General features: G+C 40.0%; 1 protein-coding gene across 2 annotated transcripts in view; it reads left to right on the top strand.

Moving 5' to 3' along the window:
• The window catches only part of CHRDL1 (chordin like 1), a 32,083-nt gene that overhangs the window by 1,050 nt on the left and 7,815 nt on the right, over nucleotides 1-23,218 (top strand). Inside the window, exons 2-8 of one of the 2 annotated variants that reach the window (XM_083876521.1) lie at nucleotides 1,639-1,784; nucleotides 3,501-3,613; nucleotides 7,437-7,530; nucleotides 17,323-17,465; nucleotides 18,220-18,313; nucleotides 19,875-19,942; nucleotides 20,638-20,812. In XM_083876521.1, coding sequence (XP_083732647.1) covers nucleotides 1,688-1,784; nucleotides 3,501-3,613; nucleotides 7,437-7,530; nucleotides 17,323-17,465; nucleotides 18,220-18,313; nucleotides 19,875-19,942; nucleotides 20,638-20,812 — 784 coding nt within the window. In that variant the 5' untranslated portion in view covers nucleotides 1,639-1,687. Of the gene's footprint in view, nucleotides 1-1,638; nucleotides 1,785-3,500; nucleotides 3,614-7,436; nucleotides 7,531-17,319; nucleotides 17,466-18,219; nucleotides 18,314-19,874; nucleotides 19,943-20,637; nucleotides 20,813-23,218 lie in introns of both variants that reach the window. The other variant, XM_083876520.1, reaches the window with a different exon arrangement.

The raw sequence follows: 23,218 nt of genomic DNA, 5'->3' as shown, positions 1-23,218 counted from the left end.
GTGATGTGCTACTGTTGTTTTCAATGCATGCATGATGTCCTGGGACTAAATTATGAGGTTTTAATGTTAAACAGGTTTTTTTAAAGGATGTTTGGCTTCAAAAATGTCCTATGTGATTTGAAAATGTTGAAAGGGAAAAGCTACTTAAACTCTTCTTCTGAAATTGAAACATTATTCTCAACTTGCAAAATAAATGGAAAGTTGTGTTTTGTTACTGAAGAGGGAGTGTGCTTTAAAGAATGTTTTTTTACAAAACATTTTCAGAGGCAATTTGCATTGTTTTGAATGAGCTTACTGAGTACAGAGTAGTGGCACAGGTTTAGTTAGTTAAGGAAGATGTCCATTGTGGTTGTGGTTTGGGAATACAGAGAATTCTTGAACAGTGAAGGAGCTGATAAAATCAGATCACACCCCCTTTGTTACAGTATTCAAGGTCTCAACAGTCTTAATTGGAAGATCTTAATTGTAAGGACTTCTTAACTTACTGATTAGTTTCTTTAAGTTATCCACCGCTTTACTTATCCATATATAAATTATTATTTTTTTCCTTATCTGTGAGTTTGAACATATTTATATATAGTTCTGTTATTTACGTGAAATCTGGAGAGGCCAAATTAGTTTACAAAACAGACAGTTCATTTTTCCAATAGTGACTCTTTTTGGGTTTTTTTAACTTCTGTAAAACTAATAGTGAATCCATATCAAGGCTTTTAAAATCACACCCAAATCTTTCCAACATTGTAAGTTATGGACAAGTGCACTCTGGGAAGATAAGACTTTTGTAATGAATGCTCATAAACATTGGGGCATCAAAATAGTAGAATCTTAAGTTGGCTGTATTTAAAAAATACGCTTTAGTTAATTAGGTAATTATTTCCATAAAATAATTCACTTGTTAAAGCCCAGAGAAAGATAAACAGAATGGCACATCCAGCAAGCACCACACAGAGAAGAATACATTAAGCTTTGCCCCACATGCAAGATTTTGACAGTAAAGATCTACAGGAATGAAGATGACAAGTCATTCCCCCATTCTGCTCTCAGCTCTCAAGGCAGCAGAAGGGTTAACTCTAGAAAAATTAATTATACACAGTTACCAGAACAATAGTGGTTGGAAGAGGGGCGAAGGGGCGAGCCAAATACTGGTGGAAGCCTTTTAGATGTGAGAGAAATTCCCACTGGTGCAGCAGGGCCAGAGGCTCAGCCTGGACAGGGATTCCCACAGAGCAGGACCTGTAATCCAGGGACATCCAAGATTCACTTTGGGATGAAGCAAATGTTAAAACTGACACCAAAGATACAGCTAAAAGTGATGTTCTACAAGGACATATCCCAAACTCGCTTCTTGGGAAAGAGAACTTTTAAGAATTTAGATTGCTTACTTGCCAGATTGCTTGGAAGTAGAATAAGGATGTTATTAGAAGGAATATCCAGTTTTCAGCTTTCATGAAAAGGAATGTGGCCCCTTTTCCAAACATTAAATGATCTGAAGGCAAAGCTGTTTCCATGAAAGGAAGATGCATGATGTAGACATATTTTTTTTGTCCTGGCAGTTTAGGATTTCTATGTGCTGGATGAAATCATTGAGTATCTTACAAGATTTTACTTTAATTAATTTAATATTTTTTTCCCTAACAGCTCGACATTATCTTCTTGGAGGTTCTTTCTTTTCCTTTTGACGATAAAGATGAAAAGAAAGTGGATATTGGAGGATTTGCATTTTATCTTTTTTGGTGTGCTCTGTCTCCTTTTCATAGATGGAGGTAAACTAGAACAAGTAAAACGTAAGTAGACTTCAAACAAAACTGTCACATTCACATAAATTGGACATTTTCCTTCTATTTTCAGATGTGGTTCAGAAAAGAATGTCCTAAACGTTCTACCATTCTTCCTCTTTCTAATCCTGTATTTAGTAGAATCAGGTCACACCCACATTTGGGGTACATTTTCCTAAAGCTGTACAGGTTATAGTGCATTCTGAAGAACATAACACATCAGTTGGAGAATCTGTTTTATTTCAAATATCCTCAGTCAAGAGCGGGCTTAATTCTATTTAGTAACCTCTGTAAACATCTGACAGATTATCTGGATCTGTCCCATGTGTAAGAATATTGTGCTGAAGTTTTCAGTAGTGTAAAGCTGGTCCAAGACTGCTCTGTTATGTTGTAAAAACAACCTCATATGAACTGGATTAGGTACATCCTTTGAGAAAATTAAGAGTCTCCCTCTTAAAAAAAAAACCTGTCAAAAACTTGATGAGAAGATCTGAAAAGAATACAAACAAAAGAAAGGGAGCATTTCTGCAAAGCCTGTCATCTAGGGGAGATGTTAACACATTTCAGCAATCACGGCAAGGAAGAACAGCTACCCAAATAAGTCTTGGAGTGTTTGACTGCTTCAGCCTTGTTACCAGGTGTCTGGAATGCTCTCCCTACGTGCACAGGTTGGGTTTGGGCCTCCTTCTTACCAAAGACACTATTTACCCTTGAGAAATTAAAATTTTTAGCCTCAGTCTCAGCAGCTTCTGCTTTCAAGGAAGTAGATGGGGGGGAAAACAAAAGAGAGTTGCACAAAGCCCTCTGCCCCACTGAACCCAGCCACAGGAAAACCATGTGCAGGAGCCTTGTTAAAGAAAGAACAGGGTGAAATTACCAAACTCCAGCTGTCTGCCTTTTCATATCCTGTGTTTCATTTGTCATGCTTCTGTGTGGAGGGAAAGCAGATCACAGTTTCTACTCACAGCCCCCAGCTCTGGGTACTTTCTTCAAGCCCAGTAAATGTGAAGACTGTCCCTGGCTGGGATTATCATCACTTAGAAGATGGGTATTGTGTTAAGATGTCCTGAAGTATCATCTGTACTGTGGGTAATGAATTAAACTGAATTTGGATATCATTAGGATAACAGAAAGGCACTCCCACATGGAAACATGTGAGAAACAACCTTTTATTGTAGAGATTTGAGGTTTCAATGTGAAACCATAATGTGACAGGAAGGGACAGGACAATAATGTGTGACAGGTACGTGGATTTCTGCAAAACTGCAACTGCAAGATCAGAAGTGCTTAGTGAACAAAAGATCTTAAAATATTTTGAAAGCTGATGCATAAATTATTTCAACATCTCTCTGCAGTACAACCTGGGATTTTCCTGAGTTGGACCAATTGCTTTGGTTTTGTAGTGAAGAGGTTTTGTTTCCTTTAAGCCTGTCTGAGTGATCAGGCACTTCAATTTTATTACCTAAACAAGTGAAAGGATAAACTCACCTGTACAAAAGCTATTTTATCATCATTTGCAATTTGGGAAAAATGGGAGGCTATGTCATTTATTTTGGTTTGGGAGGTTAGAAAAAACAGCATGTGGAATTAAGGGTCTTTATGTTGTGTAATTCTCCAGGAAAAGCAAAAGTAGTTCACAGAAAACTCTGCGCATGTAAATATACTTCATAAACATGGGATGGAAATTTTCATTCATAGATTTTTCAATTCTTTCCTGTTTTACAGATTCAGACACATACTGTGTGTTTCAAGATAAGAAGTACCATGTAGGAGAAAGATGGCATCCTTATCTAGAACCCTATGGCCTCGTTTACTGCGTTAATTGTCTTTGCTCAGAGGTAGGACTGCTGAGTTACTGATCCTACAACTCCTCCTTTCTGATGTAGCTACAGTTTGACAAAGCCCAAACCTGTTTTCACTAGGTCCTGGTTATGCTGCAGGAAATACAGGCAGCTGATCCTATGAAAAGAAGATATTAACAGAGAAGGCCAATACTGGCAAAAAGGAGTTGCATAGCATAGACAAAACAACTCCTTCATTAGCCAGGAGCTTTGTGGATGCTGGGCATTACATCCCAACTGATCAGGCCCCACTGCCAAAGTATAATCCTTGCAGTTCTACCAATATGGGTGATTATGCTGAACCTGAATTTGGTACTTTGATCTATCTGCAGTGCCAACACTTCCAGTCAAAGCATGAAGTGCTGAAGGAACAGGTTTAGATAATCACTGTGAGTACAAGTCAGTCAAAGAAGAATGAGATGATGAAACATGAGAAAAGGTTATGGGGAGTAGAGAGAATTGGGTAGAATATGAAAGGGCTCCCATCAGTTGATGGCTGATGCAAAAACACAGGAGTCAGAGATCCCCATAGTATGTCATATACAGCTGGGAGGAGGCACAAAAGTGAGGGCAGTTTATGTCCCTTAGAGCACTTTAAAATAAACAATAAGGGATCTTAATCACTAACACATGAGACACTCCAGATGCTGAGTTCTGTCTGCTATATTTAATGCAGAATAAAGTATTCCTTGTTATTTTCCTTCCCTGCAAGTGTAAAATATTGGGCCCCTGTGCAGCATTTGCTCTGAGGGAATCTGCTACTACAATTCAACGCAGAGATGCAGAAACAGTAGTTCCACAAGTTTAGCTGCAGAATGCAGCTGTGAGAGAAAAAACAATGTAGTAGGAAGGAAAGGAAAAAATCTTTGTTTAGAGCAAAAAAGGAGTGTCCACTCAACTTTTCTTGATGTATATGCAAAGTTGAAAACTCCCTTGGAGTTTGTGTGGAGTAAAACACTCATTAAATCACTGGAAGAATGTGTCTTGGGTGGGGAAAAAATTAGCTGGAAATCCTAGAGATGTGGATACAAAGAAATGCTCAGTGATTTTTAGAGAGATGTTAGACAGTTTGGAGGGATGGAAAAGTGTCTGGGCAGCTGCTCTAGACAACAGCATTGCTGGAACCCAGGCACACCCACACACTCTGAGCCTCGAAAAAACACAGTCTGTCTTATTTTTTAACTTGGGTGTGGAGGACAACGTGATAGTTCAGGGCAAAAGGTTTAATAAAGAAGGAAACTGCTTATGGTAGTTCCCAGTCCAGGCAGCTCAGAAGTGCATTGGACTCGACTCCCTTGTTTGTTATGTTTTACCTTTGGTATACCATGAGGGTGCAAAATGTGACCTGGGATCATTTCAGCAGTGAGGGATCTCTTGGATGTGACTTGTTTTCTAAAAGGAAGATTCCAAATAACAACTCTAGTGTCCAGCCACTCATTTGAGCTTTGTCCTGGCCAAAATCATCCCCTCAGAGCATTGACCTGCCATAAAAACTCCTCAAGCTTCATCAGTTTCATGAAGTTTCCTTCAGGAAACCCTCAACAATTTATAATTTTAACAAAATAAAGGCATTAAAAGCACAAGCACAGACCATAAACCAACTATGACAGCATAAAAGATGAAAGTAAAGTGTGCCACAGATAGCAAGTAAGAGAGATGATACATAAACCATGTATGATTCCCTGGCAAAGTCTGATGCAGAAACTGATTCCCACACACTGCAGAGAAAAGCAAAAAAATCCCCAGAGGTCTTTATGTCCAGTATATCAAAATGTCTTTGCTGGCCACAGACATTGTGATCCACATGATGTCTGCACAGAACAAACCAGGCAGCAGACAGAGGTCTCTGCTCTGTCTCTAAACAGTCTGTCTGTCCATCCCCCCAGCACACACACTTCTGATGCTAAAGAAAAAGGCCAGGCAAATTAGGCAAATTAACTAAACAGAGGCCTAGTTATTCAGCCTGGCATTAAAAAAAAAAAAAAAAAAAAAAAAAAAAAAAGCTTTCCTGTTTTTGTGTGTATATAGTATTGTATTTTTACAAGTTATAATTTACATACTTAAACCAGAATAAAACTAAACATAATTCAGTGTTCTCACCCTGTTCCCCCTTCCTTTTACAACCCCTCCTCCCCCCTAGTTCATAGTGGAGCCTGTTGACTGTTACTGTCAAGTAAAATTGAGCACTCACAATTTGTCAGATCATTATTTTACTCCCTAAAATACAGCAGTTTTTTGCTTTTGATTGCATTTGTAGTTATATTTGCAGACCTCAGGCTAAATGACTGCTCTCCACACTCAGCATCAGACAGAGATGCATCAACACTCTTTGGTACCTGATGCAGAAACATGACCTTGGCCGTGGCTTAGAGAGACTGAGCAGTGCTTTGCTCTGGTCAGTGGGGCTGTTCCCAAATATCACTGGGAATAAGATCAGTCTCCCTAAGCACAGGATCAGTTAAAGCAGCTCTGTCTTGCAGCACACAGTGGATGGAGCCTGGCTGGCAGCGTGGAGCAGCAATGTTTGCCTGCAGAATTTTATCACAGCTGACCATGCACAGAAAGTAAACATTCACATCAGGAGATCCTGCAGGACTTAAAATGAAAAAGAGTGAGGTCATAGAACAGGAGAAGTCAGCAACATGGAGCCAGGTCAGCAGGCAGTGCCAGCCTTTCCTCCTCAGCAGTGCTTCACAGGCTCCCAGGGATGCTGAGCCAGAGCTGTGCAGAGCAGGGATAGTCCCTGTTCTGTGGAGATCCTGGAGTCTCAGATTTGCTCCTCTTCTACAAAATCAGTATATTTCATTTCAGTGCTTTCATTGGAAACAGATGGTGATGATCATTTTTAGTGTCTCTTTCCAAAGCAGATGCACAACTGTAGTTTGTGGCTAGCAGTGATCTAATAGCAGGATTCCAGCCTGTGGTCTGCAGATATTTGTCAATGAATTATTTTGAAAGAGATGATTAGAAAGGCCTATATACATCTGCTGTCTAGGGAAGTCTGCACATCCACGGAAAACATTTCAGTGCTCCAGAAGGCATATGAAAATAAGGTGGGTTTAGTCCTGACACCACCTAAAACTACAGTCATAACTTAATATCAATTTTCATGGTGAAAGATCTTTCTTGTTATAAACATGAGGAACTCAGAGGTAAATTAAGAGGATGAATTATAGATGGGAAATGGGAATTTGAAATGGATAGTCTTTTCTGGTTACACACAACAGAGAATGAAAATTCCCTGTGTTTTAATTATAAATCAAACTTAGATGTGGTCAAATAGAATATTATGTTAATGACATGAATAATGAACCCTATTCCCAAGACTTAACTCAGATTTCTTAAAAAAATAGCTACTTACCATCTGGGGTTTTTTGTCTACTGGGAAAGTAATAAAATGAAAACAAAAGACTCTCCACAGTTTTCAGGAACAATTACAGACACTATTGTCTCTTGTGGTCTTGAACTAACCCTCAGTAGGGGATATCTCAGAGACCTACCATTTATCCATGTCTTAGTTTTGGAAATGCAATTCCTAAGCCTAATCTGCTAAAAAAAAAAGACAAATGGAAAGAAAAAGAGAAATGGAGATTGTTGCTATCCATTTTTATACTCCTCCAATTTTAAGGTTTTTAAGGATTTCTGACCTCCAGCATAAATTCAAAGGCAGTGGAAGTATCTGGGCATATCTCAGTGTGAGTGAAACCAGAATGTTGTAAAAAAGGCATTTTCTAAAAAATGTTTGGATGTAGAATAGAGAACACAGAAATTTGTCAGAGCACATTTCATTAAAATACTGTGTACTATGTTCCATCTGCAGAATGGAAACGTTTTGTGCAGCAGGATAAGATGCCCAAGTCTACACTGTGCTTCCCCTGTGCATGTACCACAGCTGTGCTGCCCACGATGCCCAGGTAATTCTTACTAGTGACAAACTGTTCTTTCTGAAATAGTCATTTAATATGCTGAGTAACAACAAAATTAAATGTCTGTGCTGGAAAACGTCTGTGAAGTAAACCTCCTCCTATATCCATTTAGGTCATGAGAGGCTTGTCCTACAGTAAGTTACAGTATTTCCCATGGTGTTTTCTGTTTAGGAAATCAGAAGTATAGATTTGTGAAGGGATCAGGTAAACTACCAAGTCCAATTCCCTACAGTCCAGACAGAAAGCAGCAGTTGTTTCATTGACTGTCCATTCCAGACTCTTTATCTCTAAACTCTATCACAATAAAACACCATCCCACAAACTTCTTACGTTTCTGGTTTTGGTGCTTTTCATAAGAGCAGACCAAAATACACAGTTGTTTGCAATGGCTGTCTGTTAACAAGCAATTCAAAATGTGCATTTGTGTAGTGTCACTGTACAATCAGTGTGGTAACGTTCACCTTTCACATCTCAGGGCCAGGCATGGCTTCATAATTAGCAGAGACTGTTGTAAATCATAGAAGCAGTGCTGTAGAAGTTTATGACTGTATAAATCCAATTGGATACTGTATAGTAAATTCTCCAGACTGTACATTTATTATATGCTCATTATTAAGAGCCACTGTATGAAGGAGACTAAGCAGGATCTTTCACGAGCCTGTTCCAGCATTCCCGACATGGCCTAATGGCTGGGAGACTTGACTGGAGCTTTTCCCTCCATGTCTGTCTTAGTGGCACCCCACATTCCCATTTATAAAAGAGTATTCATGCAGCATCACAGAAAAGGGTTTTATTTGACTTTCTTCAGAGTTTATTGTATGAGGAAAACAGCTGTCCCTGAGCAGAAACTGTCAGCAGGAGGCAGTGAGTGCACAATGGCAGAGGGACATGAGTGCACAAGGAGGTCGCTGTTCAGATGGGGTAGATGTGTTCACTGCACTTACTGGATGATAAATGGTATCCACACATCGTTTTGGGTTGGATTCATCTGCCTTGACAATTATTTTCACTCTCTATCAGTTATGTGTATCAATATCTGATCTAGGTGTCTAGGATCCTTTTTTTTTAACCAGTGACAAGGAAGAACCATTTGGAGCTTCTCACTCATCTGATGCTGTGATGCTGCTTTTGTGTCTTAGGATGAGATTGAGCCCATTCAACTTCAAATCCAACTCTTTGGAGTTGGAACATCCAGCTGATGATTGGAGTTTTCTCTATAATGGTCTACTGTGTAGGAAAGAAAATTTCTAAGGCAAAACACTTTCTTTGGCCTAAGGTAAAACTTAGTAAAGCAGTAAGGTGCTGAGAACACAAACCCCTCTTTTGTTTCCAGATCAAAAGAAGGACTGGTATGCTGGTGTGCCCAAAACCTGGTCTGTTTTTCCAACTAATCTAATCTTCAGTTGGGAAGACAATCATCTAGATACCCTTTACAGCAGCTGGAAACATGAGGGTGATTCATCCTGTCACCCAGAATGGGAAGACTTTTTTCCCTGGAGATGGCTGTCACTCTGCACTGATTATTGAGGGAACACAGGGAAACTGGATGCTTACTTTTTGACAGTTGAAGTTAAATCACAGAAGCCCTACTCAATAATTGGCATTTGCAGTCAGCAACTTTTTCTATTATTTTTTAGTATCTCTGTATTGTATTTTCTATAGAAATATAAATGCTTCTAGATTGATTGGTTTTGCTTCAAGTGCTCCTTCGCAATGAACTGTTTGGGCTTTTTTTCTGTTCATGAGCCTGTAGATGTCATGATACCTATGAAGATTTTAAAACATTCTACAATGATCTAGTAGGGAGAAGAGTAAGAGGCCCCTTGTAAACTCTCATATCCATTTTATCAAATTAAGTTCTCCCTATTCACAGTCTTCAGCTGGAATTTTGTACTCCATGTTTAAACTGATAAATATGGCAAATTATCAGAATAAGCCTTTCCTGAATTGTGATCTATTATCTTAGCTGCTCCTAAAGTCTATTTGTAATCCATCTGCTACAAATGATGGGCCATTATATTGCTAGCTGTGCACTATCTCATTAAAAATGTGAGTCCCACTAAGGTCTGTTTTTCCCCTAATTGAATCTGAAACAACGTTAGGTAGAAGAGAACCAGGAGTCTCCTGTGATTCCAGGGGCTATTTGCATTCTGGTTTCTGCAGTGATTATGTGTATCATATTTGGTGCTCTTTCTTCACTGGTAATTGTTCATGCCTGATCTGAGCAGGTATCTCAGGCATTCTTGCAGATCTTATGCCAACTTTCCATTCTTGTATGTCCAGCATACAATGCCTTTTGTGCAACATTCCATGATAAGCAGGAAATTCACTTCTCTGGCTTTCCTGGTTATTTTCTAATGGAACGTGTGAGAGCTCTGGCCATTGGCCATCCATGGGAATTTCTCTCATAAATGCTCATTATGTTCTGTCACATATGTTTCCCCTCCATTTCTCAAGCTGCATTACAGAAATGAGTAATGCTAGTCAGAGTGACCTGGGGCTCTTCTCTTGCCTCTCTGCAGGCCTTGTAGAGTGTAACTGCACAAATCACTGTCTCCTTATTTAATGGAGCAGAGGTAATGCCAGGAGGCAGCATCTTTCATTGGACATTGAACTTCTTAGCTACCTAAGTGAAGGAGCTGTTGAAAGGATTCCTTTGAGAAAAGCTGGCACTGCTCTCCCCCTGGAATTAATGTCTTCTGCATCCATAGTGACACTGGACTCCCTGACACAAAGAGATGCAGTGTTTGTATCCTGTCTCCCTGGCACCAGACATCATGAATCTTAAGTAGTTTTCAGACATATGTTATGAAGCATCTTCTACTTCCATCAGTGGTTCACCAGCTTCTACCACAGATTCACTGCTAATCTTTCTTTTTTAAACCCATTCTTTCTAGCGTTGGCAAAATCCAGATATTGTTTCTTACACAGATCTGGATATTCCTTCCTTTTTGTAGCTCTGAAAAGTATTTTACCATCTGAACTGTATTCTTCTTATCATCACACATATGGAACCAAAAACACCTAGGGACACATGAATTTGGACTCTTTTTACATATTAGTGAGACCCAAAGGACATCCCATGCATCCTTCCACCTCAGGATGCTCCAGGCATCATCACAGGAGAGGTGATTTGTAGTCAGGGAGAGAATTTACCATCATTCTTAGATCTGGATCAGCTTTTGACCCAGAGTGGACTTCAGAGCTTCTGCCTCTTGTCATGAAAATAAACTTCATGCAGGAGTCCTTTGAGCATTTAGCTGTGGCTGTCCTTTATGGCATTTTTATAGACAGTGCCTTTAAAGCTGGAGCATTTATTGTAGATTGTATAATTTCTACATTCAACAATTATGAATCAAAGTATTTAGAGTCTCGTTAAAGATCAAATATGTAAACCTAAGCAAAGCTTACATCAGAAGCAAAAGTTCACAATTGCAGGATTTAGAAAGGGTTTCCACATTCCACTTGCTGGCTTGATGTCTCAGCAGATAAGGCTGCACACTGATGTATGAATCAGCCCATCTGGCTCCAGTGTTTTTAAGCTTGCTGCCCCGACTAAACACACTGCCTTCCAGGAACATTCATTATTAGCAACAGGTTTAAGTTTCAGCTCCTTTGGTTCTATGGTTTTTCTTTATCAAATTCAACCAACTTTTCTGATGCACTTTCTCTTTAGATACAGAAATGCCAGGTGGCACCTATATACATGGCTGGTCTAAAGATGAGGTGTCTCACAACAGTGGGCTGAGAACATCACGTAAAAAAAAGTGAGGCTCTGTCTGCATGGTAGACTGCAGCATGTTCCAGTAATACCTGAATCTCTGAACCAGCTCTTTTAGATCCTGGGTTAGCACAGAACTCACTGCACTGTAAAACTCACTGAAGAAGCAGGAAAAATGTGCCTGCCATGAGCTCAGTTCTGTCTTCACTCAGTCACTGAGCTCGTCCAGGTGACACCCTGCACTCTGCAGTGTGGATTCAGACTCAGCATTGCAGGGCATGCACAGCACCTCTTGACCTGACAGACATTTTATAAGTAACTACACAGTATGTGTGTGTAGTGCAGCACATCTAGCACTGAATTACAACCAAAATCTTCAACCCTGGCTGTTGGAATGCTCTGCTGGAGTGATTTTTCCATTACAGAATGCACAGACATTAAACCATTTGGTGAAGAAGCTTTGGGTTCTACCCAGCTCACACACCACAGCTCCCAGGCTCTCAGTTCCAGTCTTCTTACCCTTCCACTCATGAGCATTTTTGGGATAGAAGGGATACTGTGCCCAGCTCTTCCATTCTCTATGCAACTCTTCTTGCTACCACCTACCCTCCTCATATCAGCAAGTGAGAGTTCTAACAATGGGTAGTTGTCAGATGGTTTAAATTAATTATTGATTTGGAAGTAAATTTGCTTTAGAAATACAATAGCATAGGCATTACAGGGAAATGTCTCATTTTTTCCTGTTGATGTGTGCTTAGATGATTTGATTTGGTTTCTGATTTGCCTTTGACACTATCTTCACAAGTAATGTTTGCTATCACAGCCAGGTTGAGGTTATTTGCTTGTTTCCATTCTGCTTTTTTGACCATAAAAAATTTAAAAACATTTATCTGTATATCAGCATCCAAAATGGATTGAAAAAATACGTATCTTCCCACATGGATGACAGAACTTCAATTCTTTGGACTGACATGATAGGATAGGATAAGCTACTCAGAATTTTTCCAAGATAACTTCCAAGACCTTCAAAGAGACTTCAGAGAGGATTCAGAATGCACCAAAGCTTCATTTAATTTGTTTCCTTGGCGGGAGAGTGATTGGTGGATTCATATAATATTTTAACTCGAGAGCAAGAATTAAACTAGAGCAACCTAGAAAGTGTTTTATGAGCCCTTCAGAGTTGCTGGGCAATTGATAGGCAATTTTTTATGCAACTATAAAAGAAAACACAGGAAATTAAGCTGCAGAAAATATATTGAAATAATGTGAAGAGCTTGACTTTAGCCCTAGAAAGCTAAAACACAACCAACAGCCCTTTGAATGTTTAAACTGAAACTCCATCTCTGCCTTGAGTGTGGATGGAAGTTCACAGTGCCTAGATAAGGTGCTACTAGTTCCTTCAAGCAATGAATTTCATACACTTTCTACCCTCTGACCATATTAAAGACTAGCTGTGGTGATTAACTCTGAATTACCCTGGAGTTTTTAGAGCTTAACCTGGTCCTTAAAGTTATTTTAATGTAAAGCATTTTGTGGCTTAATATCGTTGACACCTGCACCTCCAAGAGGCACATATGGATTTTATTTAGAGCTTGTGTTTGCAGTTTTTGGATAGTGCACAACTTTTCCATCCACATTTATTGTCAGCCTCCACCACTACTTTAAAGACAACATCATTGCACAGCTTTGGTTGTTTTTTAAAGGAACCTTCACACGTCATTTTAATTTTTAATGTTACAAACTTACAAAACAGATTTGTAATAATTTGGATTATGATGCATGACTGAGGGAAAAGGCTAAATGCACGTGGACTGAGGCTTGATCCACCTCCTACTGTAGTCAATCAACAGATTTCTATTAACTTTTTGGACTCAGTCTTCTAAGAGAACAGATGCAGTTACTGACTATGATGTAGTCCTTCTCTCTAGAAATACTAAGGAATATGGTAGAAATATGAGACAGAAGATGAAAGGGGGAACTGCCTTTTTGCTGTGCCACACAGAGTAGGTGTTTGGGCCAGGTTCCAAATCTATTTAGTTCAATGGGCTTCAGACCTTGAGGTGACACGTTCGTGTAGAGTGGAAACAAAAGTAGAGGGAAGAAGTTAAGCAGAAGAATTTTTAGTAGGAAAGAAATCCATTTGGTCTCATAATGCTGTGCTACAATTCCCCAAGGACCTCCACCCCAAAGAGTGTTTAAAATAATCCTAGCTGACCCCTAGAAGCCAACCCTACACTGAAACAGTGTGACAGGTTTTGTGCAGCTCCTACCTGAGCAAAGAGTCTTCCAAAAGCAGATGTCAGGTAATGAAAGTTCTGCCCACCTGTGTTGGGCAGTGTGGGTGCCTGGGCTAATTCAGATTTCACAGAATTTTCAATAAGCAAAATAGGAAGAAGTACTTTGACACTCAAGTGGCATTAGAAATGTGGTCTGCACATTTCCAAGAATTGTGGTTTATTTCATAAATGCTCTTTATGTGGTAACCTACCATTCTTAGGCAAATTTTAAGTGACAAGGAAAGTAATGCAGCCTTGCATGGTGCTGTTACAACTCGAGGTGTACAGAAAGCAGCATGTGAGATCAACTGGTCAGCTGGTGTCCAACAACAGTTTCCTGCCCCAGGATACAGCCCAGAGAGCTCTACAGCCCCTGGTGCAACTACACTGACACTTCCAGTTGTGTACATTAAGTGGCAAAACTCACTGGGAATAGAAGGAAATGTGCAGAAGGGATGTCAGTGCAAACAGCTGTCCTGGAGTCCCAGCAGAATCCAATTGCTTCTCTAGTGAATGTGGTTCCAAAACAATCCTCAGTGTCCTGGTCTGTACATGCTTATGCTCTGTGTTGATTCAGAAAACATGTTTCATAAAATCTCCTCTGGATTCAAATTCATAATCTGTCATCTGTCTGCTTTAAAAAAAACAGACTATCTGTGAAACAGTTCCCAGTATGGTAAGTTTCTTAAGGCATTAGACCTTGTGATTAATTTCATATTGTTGAGCATTTGATTGTTTTTATAAGGGTGGTTAATAAAATAGACAAACTGTAAAACCCAAGACAGGCTGGGCACCCAGCCTTTCTGTTGGACACTAAAAGCCTATATTTATCATTAAATGACACTAGGTGATCCTGAATGTTGCAGTTTAAAAATAGTTTCTAACTCAGCAAGCCAGGAGTCTGTAGGCTTTTTTAAAAATGTTCTTTGCCAGATGTTCTGATACTAAAATAAGCAATAGTGAGAGTGTTAAGTACTAACACAAATGGGCAGAATATTGCACAGGAAAGCACCTCATAGAGATGCAATAAACCCCTACAGACCCTTCCTGAGGTGCTGTGCAGGGTCCATTTCAGGAGGACACTCACCTCAGCCTGCTGCTGACTGCAGGTTAGAACAACTCACACCATGACTGCCAGAAAGCCAAGCTGTCTCCTTGTCCCCAAGGGCAAGGACTGCCCACAAGCAGCTGATTTTTTTGTCTTTCAGATGTCACATCATAAACACTTCACTGATTATCATGCCATGGCTTCTGAGGTGGTTTTCCCACTTTGTTAGGTGGTGTGCTAAATTGTTCATTAGTAATTATACCTGCACCTCTTGTCTTTATCCAGAAAGATCCAAGTTCAACCCTTGATTGTAGTAAGGCCTGGATCCTAAAGCCATTCCTCAAATAAGTCATCCCCCATTTCTCAAAAGGTCAGATTGCTCATAGCTGGTTACTGCTTTTCACTCTGCACATAAATAGTTTTGCAGAAGTTACCAGTGTTTCAAACATCAGGAACTGCCCATAGAAATTCTCTCAGCTATTCAAGGGATTAGTAGCAAATAACTGATGCTCTTCTGCTTCATATCCAAGTAAGGATAAAGCATCTCAGGACCAAGTTTTTATAACAATCCAGAAAGGAATAGAATTGTAAACATAAAAAGCTGAAAGATGGTGTTTCCAAAACTGACTGTGATCCATGTGATACAGAATGTGTTTCTCCCAGAAGACTGGAAAGTTAGGTGTGTGTACATTTTTTACTCTTCCCTCAAACCTTAATGCTACAACATCTTTACCCTATACATTGTATGTTGCTTCCACTGACATGTTAAGAATAGCATAAAAAAACCCCTCAAACTGAACCCAATTAATTAAAAGGATTCACACAGATGGTTTGCCTGGTACTTTACTGAGGCAGCTAATTAAAGCAATGTTAGTCAGCACCATTAAAATGCCAGATAAAGCTTTGGGAGCAATCCTGATTAGGAAGCAAGGTTTTTTTGTGCCTAAATAGTAGCTGAATTTGTCAATTGAATCTTTTGCTGATGACTTTCGAAGGATGTCTTAATTAGAGCATGAATCTTGCCATTCCAGACTGTGCATTTCTAGCAAACCATACAGCAAGTGCCAAAAGCAAAGCATTTCTGTGTCAAACACAGGTGTGGCCAGGGCTCTGTACTCTTTATAGGAGTTTGGAAAGGTATCATTTGACATTCCTGATTGCAGTGAAATAATGATGTATTCAGTGCTTCAGTTCTGGAAGTGCAAAGTGCAAATATCAAGTGTGTCAGGCAATGAAATATCAGGCCAGGAACCCTAACCCTGACTTCTTCCAGTCTCCTGCAGAATGGACTTTGCTGACTCCATACCCTCTCAAATCCTGTAGTACATGTATGTTCCGCAGACAGATTTGATATTTACCATTTAAAGTATTAATATTTGATGGACCAATGTAATTAATATATGCTTTTGTGGAAAACTAAATGACAGTGTTTAATGTCAGTGCATACCAGCAGAAAACTGTCTTTTCACTTGAGCTCACAGCTGAAAAATGTACATTCTGTGGTGTCATGGTTTCACAAAAAAATAGCTCCAGGTTTATCTGATAGGTAATGAAAGGGACTATAGGGAGACCTGAATTTTCAGGTCAGGTTTCTTTTACATGAAAGCCCAAACCCACTGATTGAAATTTCAGCTGCATTCCTAGAAATTTACTGTGATTTGGGCTCCAGAGAACAAACACTCCACTGTTACTTCCACAGAGCCCTTGTTTGAAATGTCTTTTCCCATGCTGAGATGCTAAATTCATGTGAATATAAATATGTAGTGCCAGGTTCACTGCCCAAGCCTATCAAGTAACTCACATTTCATGGGTAAAGTGTAATTCCTTTGCACAGTTTATCAACTGCTAATAGCTAAACAGTCTAGGGGATGGTTTAGCATAAGGTATGGATAGCTTTATGTCTTAGAAAAACATTTAACCCATGTGGTGCAGAGCTCAATATGATGCTGAGTTAAAGCAGGAGGTTTCAGAATGGATTTGGCACTGCCACATCGTGCACTTTGTCATATGCACTGAATTCTGCAAACAAAGTTCCCTCATGTGCACATCTGACATTAGAAACTATGTCAGAGAAAAATCAACTTTTGGTCAGCTTTTGCCATCTGCTTTTGACAAGTTTTGTCTGTTTTGAAGACAACTAGGAACAAACACTTAGTACATAGCTCTCTCTTGGCAGTCCCATCATCATTATTGCTGCTCCTCTCCCAAAAGGTTTGTGCCTATGGATGGCAGGGAATCATCCAGCCCGGTGGCACAACTTGCTAACCTGCAATTAAGTTCTCTCTGGGCTATAATACTAGAAAATAATTTTTTTTTTTAAATCAGTATCCAGTAGTTAAGAAGGGGGAAACTCTGCTAGAACAGTGCTGTTGATAGTGGGATTCTGTATGTATGCAGCACCTAATGCCTTTTTCATTAAATCATGAAAGAACCACATACAAGTAACAAATAGACACATAAGGGAAAACACTGCAGCCTGAGAAAGGACCATTAGTTCTGGCACTGCAGCTGGTCCTCAGCATCCCAGGATTAAGTGGGACAGTCAACACAGAGTGTGATTTACCCAAGTTCACCAACATAGTAACATATCACTTGTACTTTGCAGCATGGCAAAACTTGTCCTTCCATATTAAAGAAAATTAGGGAGAAGGGAAATTTTTCTCCCCTGTGTTTATGACATTGTGAATAATCAAGAACCTTAGCATGAAATGTTCCTTTCCCTTTGCTTCCAGAAGACTCCCTTTTCTCAGTCAGCAGCAAAATCACCGGGAAATCTTGTGAATACAATGGCACCACCTACCACCATGGAGAAATGTTTGTGGCTGAGGGGCTTTTCCAAAACAGGCAAGCAAACCAGTGTGCCCAGTGCAGCTGCTCAGTAAGTAACATGGCTTGACAGATGCCTGCTCTGTGTATGCTCCAGTTCTCCTTTCTAGAAGATGTGACACTGAAATATAAGCAATGCGTAGCAAAGGCTGGGAATTGAGAATTAATGCTGAAACTCAGGAGAGTGCTCTGAGCTAGTGTGCAGTACCTGGTAAATAAATGCCAGATGATCTCTTGAACACAGTGCACAATGCATACCCTGCTGTAATCTGCTGTAACTGAGCTTACAGTGCAGAGGCAGCAGGTAAAATATTGCTGCTTGGCATATATAGAATATTTCCCTTCAACCTAACTGGAAAATATAGCACTAAACCAATGACTGATTTCATTTAGCCTGAGCTGATGAGTAAAGAGCCCCAAGGCTGGGAGGGGACAACTCTGAGCTGGCACTGGGCCACAGAGCCATTCCTGAGATGTCACAACTCAAATCCAGTGTATTTGAGCAGTCACCCAGTGACTCTTCAGAGCCAGTGTCTGAACTAAAACATCCCTCTCAATCCAACCAGCTCTTCACTATCAAGTATTGGCAGCTCTCTACTTCCTCTCATAAAATCATCATCATATTCTTCATGAACTAAGAATTTCATAGGGCAAGTACTGAACTGACTGTTCTTATCTAATATTCTGCTTTTCCATACAGTGGCATTTATGTAAACACAGATTTAAGCATGTCCATAAAGAAATGAATATACAGTACCAGACAATCGATGACTCCTTCTAAATTCCCTTTTGTGTTTTACTGGCAGGAAGGAAATGTGTACTGTGGATTGAAGACTTGTCCCAAACTAACTTGCTCTGTCCCAGTTTCTGTTCCAGAGTCCTGCTGTCCAGTTTGCAGAGGTAAGTTCAAGCAGAGTCACAGAAGGGCTCTGGATTTATTCCTTCCCCTTTCAGAGCCCTGTCTGTGCAGCAGCACTGTCACTCAGGACTCTGTCTGCAAGTTTCCCATGTAATTACAATCCAATGTATGTTGGGAAGTTACCCTGCCAGTGCCAGCAAGGTAACATTGCTACCTTTTGTTTTCCTAAATTGAAACAAGTGAGAATGTTCTGATGATAAAGTTGCATCCCCCTAATGAGGTCAATCAAGGCTTCAAATGATGTAGCTGCCGTTACTCTGGGTAGAGAAGCTTTGTAATAAAAGATGAGCTTCTATCTGACAAGTTACCAGACCTATCAAATTATGCAAGACACGAAAATTTCAATTCAGAGGCAAGAGCAATTACTCCAATTTTAATTAGGTGTCAGACAATACTCAGGTGACTTCAGTATTTTACTAGCAATTGCATTTTAGATCTGATACTCACAGGACACTTGATTCTAGGGGCCTTCCCAGCCTCTCTGAATGTCTAAACCTAACTGTCTGTCTAAAAGCCCAAAGTGTCTGAGAGTTTCTAAATGTATTTTATCTCACTATTAGTATTATGGCACGTGAATCACCACTTCCAGGCTATCTAAGCATCTATGTGCTGTTCTCAATGCAGATAAAACATCTAAAGGTCCCTGTACTTTCCAGAAGTACCACTCGTAATATTAGTGATGCCAGGATGCTTTGAAAAACTCTCCTGCTTGTACCTTTGTGCTGCTGTAATCTTTTGATATTCTGCTTTTTTGAACTCAGTACTTGAAACAAATCTTGAAACTTTTTGCCAGGCAAACTGCCCTGTGAAGCTACAAGCAAAACAAGCAAAGTGATAGTTCTGCTCCCAGGAAGAAATACAATGATACACTGTTTTAAATGCAATACACTGACAGTTAATTAAAGTAAATCCTTGTTAATTGTCTGATGTCGGTTACCAGGTACTTATTTGAGCTGTATCTGAAACCAGCCTCTTCCAGTTACAAAAATCCATCTTTTAAAGTACCAAACATAGCTGTGCAGTAAACCAGCCTTACACTGGAGAAAGCAACCACTCCAGACACAGTCACTAATGAGAAACCAGTTCATTAGCATTTCCATATGAGAGGTGAGATTACATCAGATTATGCACTAGAGGCAACCCACTGTCTGCAGTTATCCAGGGCTTTTTTCATGTATTCTCCTGTCTACTGCTCTTATTTAAAAATGTTAAAATTATCATCTATCTCACAACCTATCTTGTCCTTTTCAATGTGGCAGAAGCTCTTTTATCCCTCCTCTGTGTTTTCTATGAAATGCAAACCTAAACAAAATATTTGCAAAGATCTAGCACAGCTCATGAGGAGAAAACTGTGAGGCAGTTTCTGCTCCCTGCATGGCCAAGTATAACACTATCAAAATGGGCTGATTTTCATATTCATTCCTCTGCTACTGACTAGACCCTAAGACAGCTCTAAAGCCAGGTGAGACTTTTCCCCTCTGTATCTCCCAAGGTGTTGCTTGAGTTACTCCTCTAATGGATCCTGTTCTGCTTCATGTACAGGAGATGGAGAATTATCATGGGAACACTCTGATGGAGACATCTTCAGGCAGCCAGCCAACAGGGAAGCTGTAAGTGGCACCTACAGTTTAAAGATGTTTTCTTGCTGTGCTGTGCATGGCAGTACATTGGGGGAAAAAAGAGAAAAGGATGACAATGGGTCCGAATACCTCCTGCCTCATCCTGGTTCTGTGAATCTAGCCCAAAATAGGTTTCTTTCACTCAGCCTGAATTCATGAATAATGCTGAATTAGAGCAGGAGCTCCTGAAGTCTCTGGATTTGGTTTTTTCTGTATATGCTCTATAAGAATAAAATTTGACAGTATTTGTTTGCTATGCAAGAATTGCTTTTAAATAACGATTGCAAATACTTACTTCCCAGTTCACATACACACATATATATTTACTATAGGGCTTCACTGGTGATAAAAGTATCCATTAACAACTTACTGCTCAAGAGATGATTTTTGTAACAGCATTCGGAGAGAATCTGAGGGCTTTTAAGCATTAGGTGCACTACCTAAATATATGAACCAGCAGATGTTTGGATGAATGGGAAGAATCATGTCTATAAAATAAGGGATGTAATATGAAACCATCGGGTTCATGGGCATTTTGGAAAATGATTCTCTGAAAAGAAGCAGTTTTTCTGCTCTAGAAAACATGCTGTGCAGTACTACACCTACTTGGAGTCCAGCAGTGCTCATCACCCTTGTTCACTGGAATGAGACTTTTCCTCTCCTGCTTTCTTTCTGCCTCCCAACAGAGACACTCGTACCATCGCTCCCATTATGAGCTGTCCCCCAGCTCAGGCAGGCAGGTGGTGAACATGCCCCGATTTCCCAGTGCCAGGAGCAACCGTGGAGTGCTCCCAGACCCCCAGCAGGCCTCAGGGACCATCGTACAAATCGTCATCAACAACAGGCACAAGCACGGACGAGGTAAAGACAAGCACTTCCTCCAGCAGTGCTCTGGGTCAGGAGTCAGTCACCCAGAGCTCAGAAAGACCTCTCAAAATATAAAGCAGAGTCCTGGAACTTCACACTGGTATTGAGAAATCCAGCGCAAACCAGGGAGGCAAAAGCAATAAGCTCTTGAGGATGTGAAATCCCTTCTTGACTGAGATCAATGCTGCCTGCACGTACAACAATGCATTTCACTATGCAGAAGCAGTGTTGCTCTCTGAGTTACTCTGTGGGATTGTGTCCCATAATTCTGAGAGCTCATGTGGTGGCTGCCAGGGAAGTGAGTGCTTTGTGCCACTAGGGACACCACGATGCCTTTAGAGTCAATAACCTTTTCACACAGGGACTTATCCTGGAGGAAATTGTTTGTGATTATTTTCTTTACACTCTCTCCCATTTTGTAACTTTTATAGCTGTAAACAGCTTATATTTCAACTGCCCTGCAAATCTCAGACCATAAAGCTTTGCCACAGGAGCAGGAGGTTTTCTGCCTCCAAGACTCTGCAAATCATTGTCACGAAAGACAGTCTCAAGTCTTCCCCCACAAGTTTCCTGAGACTGAGGGATACAAGGGATGATCTTCCTTCCCTGTGACTGTCACAAGAGGCAGGGTGGGCAATTAGCCTGTACTGGCTGCCTGAGCTGTAGAGAGGCAAATTTAACCAATGTCATGAATCTCACTCTAAGAATCCTTTAGTGCCTTCTGCTAATAGAATATCGGACATGCCACATTTTGAGGACAGCAGAATTTTGAGCCCATGTGGCGAACCATATTCAAGTCATATTCCTCATGCACTACAGGAAGGATAAAACCAAAGGGATAATATCAGTTCACCAGTACAGTAAAAAGGGTGGGATGCTCAGTTGCCACAGGGAGTGTACCTCAGTGAACAGAGGTCTTCAGGACCAGGCCCAGGGAGTTATAAAAGAAATAACTGTAAAAACACATGCTCAGAAGAGCATCTGTCCACAAATACCAGTCAGCATACACTTAGAAACTACCCACAAAGAGTTAAAATCCCTTGTATTAGGGCCAACTAATCTTTTAAGGTATTAACTAACAGAAGGAATGTTGGCTATAGGATCTTTATTATCCACCTGAACAAGCATGAAAAAGCATTCAGATCATGCCAGTGTTTTATGGTGAATCCAGGAGCAGGAATCTCCAGGCAGTGCAATGTCTCTGACATGTAATTCACACATGAAGACATCATCAAAGCACTTTCTAACTGACTTGTTTCAGCAAATAAAGGGCCTAGAGACGAACAGCAGATTTCTGGATGCACCAGAACTTCAGACACTCACTGCCTGGAGAGTGTCTGAAAGATCCCCATGATGGAAACAGGAATGCTGACCATGTGTTTTCTTTTGTTCCTGTGCAATTAACAAGTGTTTCATTAATTAATGCACATGTCCCTTGAGACACATTTTGACAAGCTAAAGAAAACCCCACACAACTCCTCTCCTGACATGCAAATACTACATGGTTGTGTGGATACAGATTTATCATTCTGAGCACGAAGAGCACTAAAAACAGGGCAACTACAACTTATTTGCCAATATTTGGCTTCTACTGGAGGCTTCATCTGCCACTCCAGAGTATTTATTTAATAGTTCTGTATGTATCCATACAATGTCATGTATTATCCTTTCCCCTGTCAGGGAGAACTCAGGAAGTATTTATGTCCATAAAAGATCTGGAGAGCTCTGGCTGGGGGAAAAGAAGTCCATCTAAGCATACAAAATAGCAATAAAATGCTATTTAACCATGTAAGAAACCTGCTGAGCAGCTGAGTACTTACCAGTTCTTTTCATTTATAGATTTTTCTCCCATGTTCTTGGTATACAGATAAAACTTCCCTTTTATTTGGGAAACAAAACTGTTTCCTACCTCTAAAAAAGCCCCGTGTCTTAAGAAAGAGTTAAGAAGTAGCAAATTATAAACCAAATGATAACATAAGCTCACAAAAGACTTTGCAAAAAACACTCCCCATAAATCTCAGTAACTCACTAAAGTATAAACCAGTTGGTTACATCTGTTACCAGTTAGATATAAATTTCAGATTACAGATAAAAATTAAATTGCTTTTGAAAGTTACAGGCAAAATAGGAACATATTTTACAAATAAAAACATTAATAAAAATGATGGCATATTAGAAGAATTGGAAATATTTACAACATACCCAACTTCACTTTTGTTGCTTTTAGAAATCAGGCAGTGCCCTTTCTTTCACCTTGTTAGGATTAGTTTGCATTTTTCTTTGTGTTTATAAAATATTTAAAAAGAAAGAAGTAGGATTTATAGGACAAATGGAAACATGGTGTAAAGTGATTTAATTCCCATCAACTGCTGGGTGACCCAAAGTGGCTTCTACCAGGCA

Source organism: Zosterops lateralis (genome assembly GCF_965231275.1).
Source record: "Zosterops lateralis genome assembly, chromosome: 21".
Lineage (NCBI taxonomy): Eukaryota > Metazoa > Chordata > Aves > Passeriformes > Zosteropidae > Zosterops > Zosterops lateralis.
This window is presented reverse-complemented; position numbering and strand designations above follow the sequence as displayed.